Here is an 18,319-nt window from a genome sequence, read left to right as displayed (position 1 = left end):
ATATTTTAGAAACATTTTACATGGGAGCATTTCCCTGGGATTTTATTGGTTGACTCACTACTTCCTATCATTCCTGCATCAAGTTCTCAAAATCTACAATTTATTCATCTATTAAAAACAAAAACAACAAAACCCATAATCGTTAGGCTGCTTCTGCTCACAGTGACCCTACAGGCTGGAACAGAACTGCTTCATGGTGCTCCCTAGGTGGTAAATCCTTGCCAGAAGCAGGCGCCACATTGCAATCCCATAGAGTTCAACCATCAACTTTTAGTTAGCGGCTGAGTGCTTCAGCTACTGTGCTATGGTGGCGTCTTTATTTATAATACCTGTGAAAAGGAGCCACATGGTGGGTGTATATCAGGGGATACCTTGAGGGTGTGAAAAATCCATGTGCTACTCCTATCCACAGAATATAGTGAATTCCTATAAATTTTAGGGAGAGTTTGGGCTTAAGATGAGAGATTTGTTCACCATTTGCAATCAGGAATTTTTGTTGGGTTGTGGAATATTGTTCAAAATATCAGCCTCCAAAGCACTCACTTAGTCAAGGGAACTTTGTATCTTAAATGAAGTGGGGACATGCACAGTTTGTCATATAGATGTCTATGGAGGAAGGGATTACATAACAATTGCTTTGGCTAATCCCTTTATTTAATTTCATTAAAAAACACTGCCTTAATTTGACCTAATAATGTAATCTTTCTATAAATGGCTGATCAGAAATTTTGTACTATAGTCTTTGTTGGTAGATGTATCCACCACAGTAAATGTGTTATTGTCTGCAACATAATTTCCTATAGGTGATGTTGTTATTAAGTTCCATTGAGTCAATTCAGATTTAAAACAACTCTCTGCAAAATAGAACTAAATCCTGCCCAGATCTGCACTGTTGTTGCAACCATTGTAGCTGAGCGCATCACTTCAGTCATTTTGACACACCAAGTCAATTAGGATCCTTATTGTGGCTGGATTTTTACTTTGCCAAATTGATCCCCTTCTCCAGGAACTGGTCCCTCCTGGTAGCATGTCCAAAGAACATGAGGTGAAGTTTGACTGCTTCTAACCACACAGACTTGTTCTGTCTTCTCGCAGTCCACGGGGCAGTCACTATTCTTTGCCAACCCCATCATTCAATTGCAGCAATTCTTCTTCCAGGTTCCATAGCCCTGTTTTGACTTTCGTAACCATGTGAGACAATTAAAAATACCATAGCTTGGATCAGGTGCATCTTTTCACTCAAAGTGACTTCTTGGCTCTTAACACTTTAAGGAAGTTGTAGTAAAGAATATGTAAATAAATTAAAATCTGCCAATTTCTGTAAGCACATATGCGGGGAGTGTTGTTGTTGTTAAGGTTTGAGGGTGAGAAAATAATCTTCAAGTTGTGATAATTAAGAAACTATTACCCTGTATTTAAGTCTGCCACCAATAAAATTTTCAGGCAAGTTTATTTTACAAATTTTGGTCTCTCTACCCTACCCTCTTAGTAGCAAATAATTCATACCTCATTTACATGAGATAGAAAGCCAGGGAATTTAGAGGGGCAACCCTAAGTAGAAATTCATGAGTTTAGTCTGGGCATTTTAAAAGTGATAAGAGGATATTATAAGAAATCTCTGTATACTAAAGTTTCCAAAACAAACAATATTAAGTTGAAAATGTATATAAAGTTAGGGATCAGGCACACAAAGTAATGATTGAAGCCTTGAAAGAAAACATGATCAACAAGGAAAGAGAGGGAGTGGCAGGTGACTCAGGGAACAATGTGGATGGAGAAGACGTGGGGGAATAGCTGTGGAAGAAGAAGAGGAAACACATGGGTACTGGATTGTCTCACAGGTCTGGAGAAGAGTGCTCAAGATTCCTCATTCTTCCCTCTGTCCAAGGATCAGACTTGCTGCTGCTTCTTGCTTGCTTCTTCTCCCAGTGAAAGTAATAGAATACAATCATCAATTCTTGAGTGTAGTAGAGTACACAGTTCTCTGGCCCCTTCTTTGAAACCATGAACATTCCTGCAATTGTCCTGTTACTAATGGCTGTGTGTCCTGCTATTCCCGGGAATCTAGAGTGGGTGGGACATGTGCAGTGGCAAACAGAACACAGGCTGTTACCAAGGCGAGAGAAGAAAGGACTGGGGAGTGATACACCGTGGTACAAAGGGGGTGGAAAGTTATTGAGAGTCTAGCATATAATTTGCAGACCCGTGGCATAAGGAGAATCTTTCAGGCTCCATGTGGTAGTTTTCTAAGGCCCCTCTGCTGATAGACAGAAGCTTTGTAATTAGTGTTTGCCCTGATATGCCATTCCAGATGGGCCGTATGGAGTTTTACTAAAGACATCCTTAGACCTAGGAAATCATTGGTGAGTCTCGGGAGAGAAAATCACCAGAGGTCGAGCTCATAGTGTGGTGAAATGGGATGTACTGATCTGCACTATGGAGAGCACTATTCGAGCAGATTTCATAAACAATGAGGAAAATAGATTGTTCATGAATTAAACGGATTTAACTCGCTCAAGTTGGGTCGTCGCATCTGGTTTGCACCAGCACACTGGATGTTGGGACTCTGTGATCAAATTCACTTTGATGGGCAAGGTGCCAAAGGACACCCTCCTGAAGTGGCTCTGGTCCCTAATTTGATGTTGACAGAAGACTAAGGTTTCTTTTAAAAGAATATTGCTGAGGAGGTACAGCAGAAGCTAAAAAATGCCAAGAATTGACCAGTGGTTACAAGAATTGGCAAGCAAAGAATACAGTGTGTTGATCTCCTATCCCTGTTGTCAGAAGATAGCAAAGGGTGTTCAAGTGCTGAGTTTTCCTAAATATGTCATATGTTGGAGTGTGTTACACCATTTACAACAGGTCAGTGGCCCCAAGCATTCCTAGAAGGTCTGGTGAAGACTTATGTGTATATTTGATCCCAGACTTCAGTGAGGGAAGTCTGTGTCTCATCTAAGGCATCAAGCCATACATGGATAAACGTTCATTCACTGGTATTTGGGACACCATGGGCAAGGAGCTCCAAGCACGGTTGCCCACCCATAAAAAATTCAGGATTTAGACCCTTTGCAAGACTATTCCTAAGACACTGTAGCACACATACTTCCAAGAAAGATCATTTTGATACTTGTACCCACCCAAAATAGTAAAATTTAGAATTTAAAATTAGGGCTGAGGGTGTGGGGAGGTGGAAGGGGGAAAGCTCCCTTGCCCGACGAACCAACAGTTTTAAATGTAGATAAAGGACTAGCAGACGTGCATGTAAGTGGAGCCACCCAGAATTCTGACAGCTAAGAAAGAGCCTGTGGCTGAGAAGTCTCCATTTAGGACTGTCTTTCGGTCTAGAGAAATCAACGTGGGCGATGACCTTGTCAGTTTAACTCTAAACAAATACTTATAATTTTCTTGCTTTTGTTTTCAATGAGGACTAATCATTAGCATTTTTATTAACAAAACAATTATCCCTCTTAAAACGCCTTTTGAACAATCTTTCCAAGGCACATCCATTGATGGAAACGGCTGGTCATCACTGCTTTGATTGTGAGGTTTATCAGAAGGGCAGCTCTGGTTGCAACACCAGACCCTCCTTTCTGTACCTTCCAGGACTCTCATGATCAGAAGAGATGAAACCTGAAACCCCGTGGCAAAGGCACTCTCGGGCTGGTTTCATTTGTCATAGCACTTCTTGCTTCATCACCATGCTACCAATGGGAAGTCCCAACATGCTCCCTGGACACGAAATTGGGGAGTCGATACCCAGTTTTCAGGGAAGGGATCACTTTCTCAGAGGTATCAGAGCACTGAGGAGGTTTTGTTGGGTGGAAGCAGAGGCAGTGTGGGAATGGATGATCTTACAAACTTTGCATTTAGACATGTTCTGGCAGTGTAATCATATATTGAATCTGAGGGCCCTTGAGGACACAGGGGGTTCAGCGATGGCCGGCTAACTGTCACATTGGCAGTTCAAACCTACCAACTGCTCTGCAGGAGAAAGATGAGGCTGTCTGCTCCCCTAAGGGTTTGCTGTCTCAGAAACCCTAAGGAGCAGTTCTACCTCTCTCCTCGAGATTACTGTGAGTCTGATTCACGGGTTTGATTATTTTGATTTTGGGTAGTCATTTAAGGAATTTTCTTCTGAAATCTTATTTCTGAGGTGAAAACAATAATACCTATCTGACAGACTCACTGGGAAACTAAATCAGATGAATGGATTATTAATATGTTGCTTATCAATAAAGATAGCTAACATGGTGTGCCAAGTTTTTAAAATGTTTTTACATATCAGTGATATATTCATCATAACACCTCATAATATGACCTTTTATGTATAGAAAACTGATTTGCAGGTAAGAAATCAGAATTGCTGTTTCTCTATGCAACTTGCCCATGCTTGAAACCCAAGTGACTGGCAGTTAAATGTCCAAGTAGCTTTCATGGTCATTACTAGTTGTGATGTTTCCACTCCCCTAGACTTCCTCTTCTCCTGCTACATTATTTTCTCCTCTCAGTTTTACATAATGTTTCTGGCTGTTCTCTTGACTTACCTTCTTGTCTTAGTTTAATGAGGGAAACATTCACAGATGCGCATGCTTCATTTTTACATGTAAAGCTACACTAGTTCTTTTTTTTTAAATGATGGATTGTGGTGTTTTTTTTTCTTACATGCTGAAAATTACTGATTATTACATGGATTCTTTAAGTTTGCCCTTCTAAAGGATTAAAATGACATCTTGTTAGAATATTTTAATCTAAATTTCTTGAATGATGAAGTTGAGAAATTTTAATCAATCTGCTGTATTTGGTTAGAATATCCCAACGACTAACACTTGATCAAATGAGAGAAACCTTCATATTCTCTAATCCTGTTATAAGAATAATTGTAAGAACACCTTTCTCTGGATAAGGAGCTCTGGTGGCAATGTCCCAGGACTTGAGGTCTTAATCATAAATTTGGTGGCTCACACCCTCCAGAAAGATAAGGATGTCTGCTTCCCTAAAGATTTATCCCATGTCAGATAGATAACCCCTCTGAAATAGCAATGGGAGTAACAATTCCCTGAGGGCAGGGGAAAAGATTCCCTGATAGCACTGATGAATGTATAACCCTACTGCAGGGGAATAAAGAACAGAATTGTAGGTAAATGGATGCATTCGATTGAGTAAAACATGGCAATAATAATAATAATAATAATAATATATTAAGGGCTCAGGGGGTGGTAGGGTAGTGGAGGGCGGAAATAAAGGGGAGCTGATATCAAAGAGTTCAAAAAGAAAGAAAAGTATTGAAAATGATGATGGCAGCAATGTATAATTATGCTTGATCTAGTGGAACTATGGATTGTAATACTATCTGTAAGAGGTCCTGAAAAAACGTTAATGAAAGAAAGAAAGAAAGAAAGAAAGAAAGAAAGAAAGAAAGAAAGAAAGAAAGAAAGAAAGCCCTTATAGGGTTACTGACTCAGAATCGACTCGATGGCTATAGGCTTGGTTTGCTCTTACCATGTTTTTCTACCTATATCAGTAGACAAACACTGCACTGTGAGCTTTATATCTCCTTTAATTCGAGCGTCTCCCTTGAGAAGCTGCTTTCATAGAAGGACATGTATGCTGAATTTAAGTAAAGAATATTTCATTAGGAAGATAATGCATAACAAATAAAGCAGTGCCTTATAATAATGATTTGCTTAATCAGGATAGTACATTTCCCTGTGCAAACAAAACACAATTTGAATTGACCTTTCAGAAGATTTTAAGGTTTGTCAGGAAATGACTGGAGTCACTTCCCATTAGAATCGTGTTTATATTATCAAGCCAAAGAGCTCCATTTTCTATGAAAGGATTTGGAGGCAAGGCTTCATTTGGCTCCACCGTGAATCAGCAAGTGTTCTTGACAGTCAGGGCGCATTCTGTCCTTTTCCAGTGCTGCTTTTGTAATACATGTACCCAAAGGATTACATGTTGTTTATTAATATATTATATGTCATTTCCTCATTTCACTTGGATGGTGCTTTGAAATGGTAATTTGATCTGAAGAGAAGTCCTGCTGTGGTCTGTGAGCACATTTCTCTGCACTGACTGCATGGATGCAGTGTTTCTCTATGACTGATAGTGATGCTGGCTGCTTCATCACCATGCTTCGGTGCCAAGAAGACCCACGTAAAGGCAGCATGTGAAAAATCAGACACAAACCTCTTCTATGTGGAAGCATGGAAAACGCATATCTAAAATACATACGTCATGAGCCACATGCTGTGTTAGCATCTTAGCAATGTAACTGGAGAGTCTAGGGGACCCAAAAGTGCTGATAATTACTTAGGGTTCAAAATTCATTGGGTTGTACCATGGAGGTTCAGCAGAGACATCTTTGTGGTTGCTAAAGTTTCGTAAGCACACACCTGGAGAACAGAGGGGAAAGGTTAGTGCCGGCATTCTTTACGGATCGCCGCGGTTTGCAGTGTCAGTTTCTGTGATGTGCACTCTGATTCAGGGTTGGAGAAAACTGTTCATCACGATTAATCTGGTCAATTGGTCCTTTTGTACTGTTATTTCATTTATATATTCAGTTTAGTTCCTGAAATGATTGTTGTCGTTATGGGCCACAGAGTCAGTCTGACTCATAGCCAACCTGTGTACAACAGAACAAAACACTGCCCAGCCCTGACCCGTGTTCAGTGGAATAAAGTGTTTTGTTCTGTTGTTGTTCAAATGGTCTACTAGATAGGGTATCTTTATTGTGTGAATCCATCTCCTTGAGGGACTTCTTCAAAAGATTTTACAATAAAGACACTGTACCTAGTAGACAATTTGAATTAAGTATACAGTCTGAGAGACATCATAATTAAAACCATACAACAGGATGCATTCCCCAAATGTGTAAAAAGAAAATAAGAAAGTCAAAGATTCCGAACCAAAGTGAAGAAACCTAGGAGAAGAAAAGGAAGAAGCTAATTGGTGTATTTTATTACACTCATGCAACATGCTGAGAAAATACCTTTCCGTATCTTGAGGTTCTAGGTAATGGTCCCTAACAATGTTTAATGCGAGTGTTATTTGCCTTCTGCACCAGGTGAAGGACTTTCAGAAAGAACCGTGGAAATCATTCTGTCAGTCACTTTGTGTATCCTTTCAATAATTCTTCTTGGAACAGCGATTTTTGCATTTGCCAGGTAAGATTCGTTAATGTTCACCTGCCTAGAATGCGGAATGGGAATTCTATCAGTCAGGGTGCAATCAGGAGGCAGAAACAGTTTTGCGTCTGGAAAATGTAATGTAGAGAAATGTTAACTCCACTAAGCACTGAACTATCAAAGAAGTTAAAAGAGAACTCTAAGGGTTTGAGAAGTAGGAGGCAAAACAAAGCACAACTCCTGAAGACCGAGAGAGGGAAAGAATACCAAGAAATATAAATTTAAAAAAGAGTCCCACCCCCAAGGTTGACATAAGATGGCCATGGCAGTAAACTACAGCCTGCCTCTGGGTGAAGAAATATGACAGAAGACTGGAAGGTGGGAGATACTGCATTAAAACTGGCTGCTGACTGAAAGGCCAGCAGTTGGAGTCCACGGACTATTCTATGGAAGAGAAGGCCTGGCTGTCTGCTCCTGCAAAGCGTACAGCCCAGGAAGCCCCGCGGACCATTCCACTCTGTCCTCAAAGCACTCTATGGCCCACAACAATCCTCTCAAAAGACTCTGTGGACAGGCTGGCACGGGTCTTGCTGTGTGCGTGGAATCGTATCGTAATGAAGAGGACGCGCACGTACGAGGCAAGTAGAGCTCACTCGGCGGCATGCTGTGCTCCCATGAAGAAGAAGAATGCTAGACTGAAGTTCCGAAACACCAAGCTCGCTCCCATACTTATTCTCCTTCAGCGCAGCTGGTGGTTTTGACCTGTTGACCTTGCAGTTAGCAGCCCAGCCCATAACCATGAAGCCACCAGGGCTCTTCCATTGGAAGCATTGCCCCTATTGTCTTATAAGGTCACCCTAGAGCTCCTGTGAGGGCGTTCAGTAGAATATTCACAGGTGGCTGCATCCCAAAAGTCATGTTATAAAATACAATTCAAATGTCATCAAGGAGGACAAATAAGGGTAGATTTTAAGCAGAGAGACAATAAGTAAGCAAAAGCAGAGGTGATAGCCTGCTACACTTTTATGAATAATTTATAACACTGATGTGTTTAATTTAAATATTTGAATCACATTAAAACTTTAATGTTTATGCAGAAGAGAGAGGTTTGCCAAAGGGAAACACTTTTAAAATGTCCGACTTTCTCCCATGGTGGGTCTTCTCAAGTTCAGGTTGCCAACATGTCCGTATTAAGACTTGCAAGTTTGTTTCACTTTGAATTCTCTTTTCATCCCTCTAGTAAGATAGCACCTTTAGGGAAATATTAGTTATGACACAAAATCTAACTTTGCAAGATAGAGTGCCACATTAAATGGATCTGACCTCTGTGAAAGTCACCATTCTACGAATTCCCACAATAGCTCAATAGGCTCTGTGGAACTGACGACTGCTATCCTCGATTCTCAGAGCAAGATGTCATCTGTTTCACCTGGAAACTCTGAAATCATCATTTTGATGATTAATTTGAAAGGTCCTCAGAAAATATTTCCTTTGTATCCTATGCCCTATTATAAAACTAAGCCAGAATATGAAAGAAAGCCATTACTTTAGATGCTTTAAATAATTTTTCGTATAAGATTTAGGCCTCGCCCCAAAGGGGCATGCATTAGCCCTATCCGCATTGTCTCCTTCCTTCCTCTACAGCATTCTCTGACTTCTCATAGCCTTATGGGGTAAGAGCCTGGGGAGACACCAAGCGGCCCCTTTGCTCCTCACAACATGTCTGCAAACTTCTCACCAGCCACAGAGGGCTATTCTCTATGACCTAAGCATTCTTTATCATATTTTTAAAATATTTTGCTCTTTATTCAGTCACCCTGGCTATGCCTTTTCCTCCTCCTTTTCCTGCCAAACTTATCCAATCCTTTTACGTTACTCCTTCTAAGAAATAAATCACCAAATGATCTCTCCGTTTGGTGTACTTTGGTGGTGTCTGATACAGGAAGCTGTAACACGTGTACTTCACATATGAGTCAGGTGATCCATGGGGCACAGGGCTCAGCACACCGTCCAGACGCAGAGAGACTGAGAAAAAGGTCTTGGCACTCTGCTTCGGAGACAATGGAGCAGTGGAAACCTTATGGAGAGTGGCAGCACGTCATCTGATGCAGTCCCAGAGGATGAACCGAGCCCCATTTGAGTGCCATGAAGATGAGCAGTGATGGGAAGTTAGCCAAATATTTCTGATACAGTAACTCTGTAGTTTCTCCATTTTCTTCTGTTCCTTCCTGCATGGCTCAACATTTTGCCATTAGAATCCCTCAGGATTTTAAACTCAAGACTTAATTAATTAATTAATTAATCAATGAATGTTTAGTTCTTCTACTGAAATGCCCAACCTGACTTCTCTAGGGTTTCCTAGGTCCAGGTCTCTGCGTGTTCCAACATAAGCTGCCCTGGGACAGTCCCTGCTCCGCTCTTCTACTTAATCTTTCTTCCAGTTGCTTTAGCTTCTCGATGCACTCGAACCAGTTTCGGCATCTTCTACCGCCCGTTTGGGTCTTTCCTTCCTCATTGTCTTTTTAATGACACTTTGCTCTCCTCCTGCCTGACGCGTTTGGTGTCCTCCTACATCTCACCTGGCATTCGCCACTAGTGTGTAATGCCTTCAATCTGGTCTGGAGGTGGTGTCCAACTTAGACAACCTATTGTACCAAGCCAGCATGGAAAATTTTTTTAACGCCTCGAAAGGAAAATGTTTTCATTTGGTTTTCGGCTCTATTATTTGTTAGTCACATGACTTATTTTTAACCTGCATTTTTCCGATAGAAATATAAAGATAGTAATATTTTATAATGCTGTGCACCTCCAAAATCATTGAGACCCTTTAAAAACCATTGGTCACCCTCTTGCATGGGCTCTGGGGACGCAGTGGGTGACCAGTTGGGCATCCAGCCACACAGTGAGTAGGTGGAAACCACCAGCCCCATCCACGAGAAACAGGGGAGACTTTCTTCCTCCGTGAAGATGTGCCGTCTCAGACACCCACACGGGTCTCTAGTAGTCGGAATCCGCTGAATGGCTGTTAGTTTGGTTTTGTTTAGTGTAAGTAAATGTACACACAAAAAGTGTGTGTAAAACCAATAGAGCTTATTTGTTTATCATTGGTATTAATATAGAAAACCAAAATCAAATGCATTGCCACCCGGTCATTAGCCCCCCACTCATAGCAGCCATATAGAACAGAGTAGCACAGCCTACTGTAAAGAAGACAACATCCTCACCAGTGGTTCTCCACCTTCCTCATGCTGCCACCCTGTCACACGGTTCCTCATTTGGTGGTGACGCCCCCCCAACCATCAAATTATTTTTGTTGTACTTCATCACTGTAATTTTGCTACTGTTATGAATCAGGCAACCCCTGTGAAAGCGTTGTTTGACCCCCAAAAGGGTCGTGACCCACAGGTTGAGAACCACTGATCCTCACAAATAGACCAATAGCAACATCGTGATAAATGGGAAAAAGTTGAACTTCTCAAGGGTTTTTTCTTGCTTGGATCCACAATCAATGCTCATCGACGCAGCTGTCAAAACATCACAAGACATATTGCTTTAGGTAATCTGCTTCACAAGACCTCCTTAGAGCATGGAAGAGCAACACTGTTACTTGAGGACTAAGGTGTGTCTGAATCAAACCATGGTATCTCTGTTGCCTCATGTGAAAGTCAGATATTGAATATGGAAGACCAAAGAAGAATCGATGCATTTGAACTGGGGTGCTGCGGAAGGAGAATGCTGAAAGTACATGGACTGCTAAAAGGACAAACTGATCTGTGTTGGAGGAAGTATGGCCAGAGTGCTCCTTAAAGGCAAGGATGGCAAGACTGTGTCTTACACGCTTGGACATGTTGTCAGGAGAGACCAGTCCCTGGAGGACATCATGCTTGCTGGAGTGGAAGGGCAGAAAAAAGAGAGAGGGGCTTTAACGGGCCAGATTGGCACAGTGCCAGCATCAATGGGCTCAGGCACAGAAACAACTGTGAAGGTGGCCCAGGACCATGCAGTGGTTCCTTTGGTTGTGCATAGGTTCTCTGTGGGTCAGAGTCGACTCAGTATTACATAACAACAAGAACAATAGCAGCACTAATCTAGGCGATATCTAAGGGTGGCATCTTGACAGAACAGACTGTGCCGGTGACCTCCAAGTTCGAAGATGAACATTTAAACACTGGGCCACCTGGTTTCTCTCAGCCACGTTAATAACCTCTGCCATCACAGTGATTCCCACCCCTGCAGCCCTAGTAGGCTCTCCCAGGCGGCAAATCCTCACTAGAGTAGCTTGCCCCAACTTTCTCCCACAGAACTGACTGGTGAGTTTTTACCTCGAACTGTGCTGTTAACCGTCCAACACTTAACCTAGAGTGCCACCAGGGCTGAGCTGTTTCCATTTGGGCATATTTTTCTTTTGTGATAATTAGTGAGAAAACTCAAGAAAGAAGGAAAACAAGCTTGTAACATCAGCCTGTATTTCTTTCTTTTTTTTTTTTGAAAAGCTCCCTTTTAATGCTGCCAACCAGAGATCAATAGATATTTTGGTGCATGTCATTTTATTCTGTTTTTTAAATCATTAAATCATTTAATTGGGGGCTTGTACAACTCTTATCACAATCCACACATCCATCCATTGTGTCATGCACTTTGGTACATTTGTTGCCTTCACCATTTTCAAGACGTTTGCTTTCTTCTTGAGCCCTTAACAGCAGCTCCTCATTTTCCCCCTCTCTCCCTGCTCCCCCTCCCCCATGAACCCTTGATAATTTATAAATTATTATTTTGTCATATCTTACACCATCCAACATCTCCCTTCACCCACTTCTCCACTGTCTGTCCCCCAGGGAGGAGGCCATATGTAGATCCTTATAATCTGTTTCCCCTTTCTCCCTCACCTTCCCTCCTCCCTCTGGGTATTGCCACTCTCACCACTGGTCCTGAAGGGTTCATCCGTCCTGGATTCCCTGTGTTTCCAGTTCCTATCTGTACCAGTGTACATCCCGTATTTCTTAGGCTGTGATCAATTAATTTTCATAAAATGTGTAACCTCAACAATATAACATGTGGAAATATTTAGAATAAAGAATTAGAGCTAGAAGATAATTTGGGGAACAATAAGTTTGAAGCATTTTCAGAGATTAAAGACAGGGAATACCTTTTTTCCCCCATTAGTTGTTTTCTTGACATGGTATTCACAAGTCATACACCTCCATGATTAAATCACTTTTCAAGTGAATTGCATACACATAGCAAAGTCAGTTCCAGTGTTTGTCCCCCACCCCTGATTCTTTGTTTGCCCACCAAGTCCTCTTGCCTCCCTGTCTCTGCCCCTCCCCACATCCCTGATAAACCATTGCTTCAGTTATCACAGCTCTGCATCTACTCCTATTGTGCTTCATATAGTGGGAAACCCAGAAGTAACACTAAAACACAAAACCAAGATAAAATGGCAAGAAAAAAACAACAATATGAAAGGACAACTGCAAATATAAAGACAGATACAAATAAAGAGTAAGAAAGAAAAGTCCACCACCGATATTTAAAAAGTCAGGAAAGAAATGTTTGTCATAAAACAAGCAAGAAATACTTCATTCTAGATCAAATTCAGCTTTGGTCAAGGTGGAGATCAACTGCCCAAGTGTCAAATTATCCCATGTTTGACCCGCCCTTATGAAGGTTACCAAAATCTTGATATTAAAGCTGTTTCCGTCCCTTGCCTGTGATTAGAAAGGATCTGCCAGAGGCTGAGTCTAACTGGGTGTTCTGCAGATGGAACGTTGCACCCCCCGTCCCTGTCCCCCACAGCCTTTAAATTGTGCAATGTCTTGATTCAAACGAGAGCAAGGAGGAAAGAAGAGATGGAGGGAGGGATGAAGGGATGAAGAGAAGGAGGCAGGGAAGAAAAGAGGGAGCAAGGAAAGCAGGAAGGAAAGACAAAGAAGGAGGAAAGAAGTAAATTATACGAAATCTGATTTCATGTGTTTTCTATTACACTGTCTTTGTGGATTTCTGTATTTGTTTTAGGATTCGACAGAAACAGAAAGAAGGTGGGACGTACTCCCCTCGGGATGCAGAAATTATTGACACTAAATTCAAGCTGGATCAGTTCATCACAGTAGCAGACCTGGAACTGAAGGATGAGAGGTTGACACGGTAAGCACACGCCCCGGGTCAAACGGTGGTCCAGAGAGCCAGAAGCCATGACCCTAGTCTGACCGGTGCTTGTGGAAGTGTTTGTGGGCTCCCATGTACACAGGTCACAGGGATTCTCTTTCAAAGGCTGACCTCCCTCTACACACTTCACACTGGTGTCCACAGAACCACTTACTTTTCTTTATACGTAGAGTTCACGATGAGCCTCAAAATGTTTCTCAAGAAAGCTGTTTTCTTCAGACTACTACTTTTATACATTAAAATTTTTAAGTTTGCTTAATAACTTACCTTACATAATAGTTTCCATACCCAGAAGTGTCTATATTTGACTCCCAATTTAAATTTATTAAATTTTAAATATTTGATACTAATTGTCTATATCATTTTCACAATCTTCTTCCACTTAGTCTATGACAAAAAAGTCCCAATGGTCCATTGGTATCTTAAGTTTTTAAATTTCTGAATATTTGAAAAATGAAATAGTAAGGGCAGCTTACCTTTAGGAAGAGAAATTTTAAAGTGTGATATGTGTCATCACTATGTATTAGAAATGGTGAAGTGCTAAACTTTAAAGACTAAATAATCTTAAATCCTTTAAAAATGGTATAAATTATTTAAAATGTTGGCACATTAAAAAATATATTAAGACATTTTATTAAATATTTAATAAGGAGTATTATCAGACTATTTTAACATTTCTACATTCATCTATGACACCATATGTGATGTTACAAGTTTTTTGCACAGCTCTTTTGAAAAATTTTAGAAATATTACTGATTTATAAAATATATGATATCAAAGGGCATTGTTTTTAAGAAGAATTGGTCACTTGTAGTTGTCATTCATCTAAGTTGTTCTTTACTGAACAGATTAGCAGTTGTCGTGCACTTAAGTTGGTCTTCACAGAATAGATTAGCTTTATAAATGTATTTCCAATTTGTCTAAAAATATCTAATATCTGCCATCGAGTAGTCTTATATGATAAACAGGATCCACTTAGATGTGATAAAATGAAAATTCGTGTCAAAACTAAAGTGCAAGGAAATTTCGTTTGTTGAATATAAACTTTTATTTCTTGAACATTTATATGGTTTTCTTTGTTCATATTCTAATAAAGTCCACATCTACAAATAGATATTGCTCCAAAGACATTTGTGTTAGTTCCTTGATTATTACCCATGAATACCTGTTTCCCACAAAGATGCAGTGTTCATACATCAGACATACTCTCGATAATACATCAATATACCCCTAGAGTAGCTCACTAAAATCAAGCTGGAGGTAAAGAGACCATAACTCGGACAAGCCTCTGTTCCCCCTTTTCAAAAGGTCATTCTGCGCAAAAACGGGGAAAGTTTCTTGTTCTCTCTCTCCCTTTTTCAGGCCAAGTTCCGTAGCTTCTTTCCAAATAACTCCTAGTTTGCACTCCTTTATCAATTCCATGGGCTCATTCAGTAGGTCCAGAATCCAAATGCTTTATGTTGTAAGGAATCAACATTTTAATTTGTCCACGTAGCTAATTTTTTTGCTGTTTAGGCAACCTTAGAAACCCATACATTTTTTAGAATACTGTCCTTTTTAAAAGAAAAAATAATTGCCCCTTCCCTCCAATTTTCAATAAGTAAATCTTTAGGTGATATAAAATAAATCATTTTAAGGGGGGGGGCTGGACTTAAGACCATGGTCTGTGGAAACATTACCATCAGCTGACATTAACATAGTCAGTCCACAGTTAGACTATGCTGTATCCTCCTTTGGATCTTAAATGCATGTGAGTTATAGTGACTGGTCTTAGCCCATCTGAAGAAATGAAAGGTGAATGAAATCCGAGACCCACGGAAGCCATCTGGCCAAAATCAGATTTCATAATCCTGGGGCCAAAAGAACTAGGTACCTGGTTGCCACCCCAACCACCCCTAAGTCATCATTATAGATAGTCCTGAGTAGGGTGGGATACAAATGTGGAATAAAGCTTTAAAGTATTAAAAAGACCAGAGATATATACTTATGGGTTTTCAACTGACAGCTAGAGGACATTCGATTGCAATTATTGATTATCTTCTTTTGTAAAGTTTCTAATTAAATAAGTTTCCCATTAAAGTATCATTTATCTTTGTTATTATAGTTGAACATCCTATACCTTATGAATATAATCCTTTGTCAGACAGATGTTGTGAATATTTTTTTCAAGTCTCTAGTTTAGCCTTTACAGGTGTATTTTTTTTGTTTTAACAGTATATTTTCTTCAACCCCCTAATATTTAAAATATCATTTCACATGAACCAATACACAACTAACCCATAAGATAAAAAGGCCAGGCTTGCTGCTCTGATACAGACCAGTGTAGATTACGGGCCGAGTCCCCTTCATGTGTGCGCTGCACTCTGCCCTTTTCAGAGGCAGGGCACCTCTATAAGGTGGACATGACACAAGGGAGGCACACTGAGACTTGGACCTAATAAGATCGGCAGGGCAGCCAGCACCCACGGGTAACCTCCCAAGGCAGAGGGAGGAGAAAGGACCCAGGAGACAACAGGAGGAGGAAGTGTGTAGAATGCTGTTGTATTGAGGGGACTGTAATCAGTGTCAGAGAACAAGATGTGTATGAATGGGAAATGGATTTTCACTATAAACGTTAACCCAAATCATGATCAAAAGTTAAAACAAAAACAAACCAAAAAAGAGCCAGTATATCTGTTTGTTGTTTTTAATCAAGGAGGTTGCCATTCTAGTCAGCCCAGCCTGTAAAGGCACTGGGTGCGATCGGGCACTCTAAGCCCAGCCTGTTTTCCCATCTCCCCTGTGCCTCCACTTGGGAGCATCGCTATTATCGCAGACAGCGATAAGCAGGTTTTACAGTGACTGCCATAGCAGCCGAGGGAACGTCGGACAAGCTTTGAACAATGTTTTCAGAATGCAGGGACTGCCTTATTTAACCTCAATTCCTCATTATTTATATCCCTAGTCCATGTTTATTTATTTATATATTACTTTATTTGTAAAAGATTGTAGAGGTGTCTTTCAAATATTTTTGTATGTTCATTCAAAGCAAAGTAGTATACATTACCCAGGATAGTAGCAAAATTGGAAACATACTTTTTTTTACTTTCTCTTTTGTTTGTTATGATTCCAGTGTAATTTCAATGTCATGTAATAATTTGCCTTACTGAATTTATTAGAGAAATTCACTAAAATAACAAATTAAGTAGGTTAAGTATTTATTCTTCATTAGCGAGATCTAGTTTCAACTTTACTAAGTATTCACGGTTTTTCATGTTGACACCAGTACTACCATTCTAGACAGTAAGACTGGAAAAAGCAGTAACAGTTCTACAGTTAGCTGCATGCTTGGCTGCCCTTCAGAGAAGTATTCGTGGTCTGTACCTGTCCTAGAAGAGCTAGATCCATTCAAAGCTTAATGGACTAAATAAGGTGAACCGCAGACATAGATAATAGGTTCTGGAAGTGAAGAAACAGAGTTTATGTTTACGCCCTAAATTGTTGCGAAACTTACAACTATGTCTAATTTATCTTCAAGAAAGAACTTATGTAATAAGTTCTTATGTAATAAGCTCTTCCAAACGAGGCTTAGGGAGCCTTGGTGATGTCGCTCTGAGCACAACCTTTGCAGCTCGATGGGTAGTTCTCCTCTTTCCTGTTGGGCAGCTTTGAGTGGAAGGTCACAGGTTGCAATCGAGCCGTAGGCACGTTCTGTTTCATTCCAACCTGCCCCTTCCTTTCTTGCTAAATTGAGCTTGACGTTTTCGTTCTGTGCCGTATGTCTTCACGTGTCCATAAAACAAAATGATGAAGAATATGTAATCAATAATTGACCCTATTCGTTAGGTACTCTCATTTTCATTTTATAGATGAAAAACTAATGCTTAGAGAGATTAAATAACTAAGGACATGCAGTTACTAAGCAGGAGAACCAGGATACAGGCCCATGTCTGAGATATGAAAATAAATCTTTATTTGTATATTCAACTGTGATGTAACCTATGGGAGGTTAACTATGAAACAGACTAGAGCCGTGGGACATTTTCCCAGCAGCACTTTCTGTACTGAGAATAAATTCTGAAGAAAGGACTATTTTCTTCCCCTTCCTTTTATTAAATTTTTCTTTCGCCATATGTGGGAAAGCGTGAGAGCATTTTAGTGTTGGAAGACACAGCCTACAACTGATACATGAAAGCCGATATAAGATAATATACCTTGTTACTATCATTAATTTCTTGGTGGATTCTGTTCATCAATTTTTGTTCTAAACTTCAATTATTTTCAAGGAATAGCAAAAATAAGTTAATCTAGAATGAAAGAAGTGTCATAAAAGCAGAATGACGCTCAGTACCTATCATGCTCATTTTCTGGTCACAGCAATCAAGTGCCTGCAGCATGCTTGTGGACTAAATGAATAACGGTCTTTATTTCCAGATATTCTTCATTTTTCTTTAGACGCAAGGAGATCTTTGTCATTCAGTAAGTTCGGTGGTGGTGCAGAGTTCTGCTGTGATTACTTGAATCTTGTCAGGTGCTGTGCTATCTATTTAAAATACATGTGTCTTAAACATTTTCTTGTTTAATATGCTATTTTTTCTAAAGCCAAGAAAAAAAAAGTGTTGTTTTCTACTTACAATGTGTCCTCTATAATACTGCATGCTATGGAGATAGTATAGAAAATCTTACTTAAATGCTTACTATCTCATTAGGCGCATGTCCTGAAAATTTGCTGTGTTCTCATGTTGTGTTAGCTTTGATAGAAAAATCTGTTTTCATCCAGATTTCCTCAAATACTGACTGCTCTACTTTTAACGTAATGCACGGGCCAAGTTCTCCTCCCCACAGGTTAGTCTGGGTTCACGTTTCACGCGGACTCGGTTCTGCAAAGTTAGGTGGTAATGTGCAAGGTCAGAAGAGATGCCGTTCCTCACTTCCAATTTCTGCTGTGCACACAGACTGATATAGTTGTGGAGCTTCGACTTTCCTCTGAAGTTAATACTTAGGTTTAATAAGAAGACCCAGCCTTCGATTGATGCTGGGTAGCCTA

At 40.3% G+C, this 18,319-nt stretch overlaps 1 protein-coding gene across 2 annotated transcripts in view; it reads left to right on the top strand.

The window, feature by feature from the left end:
• Nucleotides 1–18,319, top strand: part of PTPRQ (protein tyrosine phosphatase receptor type Q) — a 251,561-nt gene that overhangs the window by 195,626 nt on the left and 37,616 nt on the right. For both annotated transcript variants that reach the window (XM_075551228.1, XM_075551227.1), the window contains 2 exons: nucleotides 7,067–7,166; nucleotides 13,143–13,271. In XM_075551228.1, coding sequence (XP_075407343.1) covers nucleotides 7,067–7,166; nucleotides 13,143–13,271 — 229 coding nt within the window. The remainder of the gene's footprint in view (nucleotides 1–7,066; nucleotides 7,167–13,142; nucleotides 13,272–18,319) is intronic.

Source organism: Tenrec ecaudatus, chromosome 6, assembly GCF_050624435.1.
Source record: "Tenrec ecaudatus isolate mTenEca1 chromosome 6, mTenEca1.hap1, whole genome shotgun sequence".
NCBI lineage: Eukaryota > Metazoa > Chordata > Mammalia > Afrosoricida > Tenrecidae > Tenrec > Tenrec ecaudatus.
This window is presented reverse-complemented; position numbering and strand designations above follow the sequence as displayed.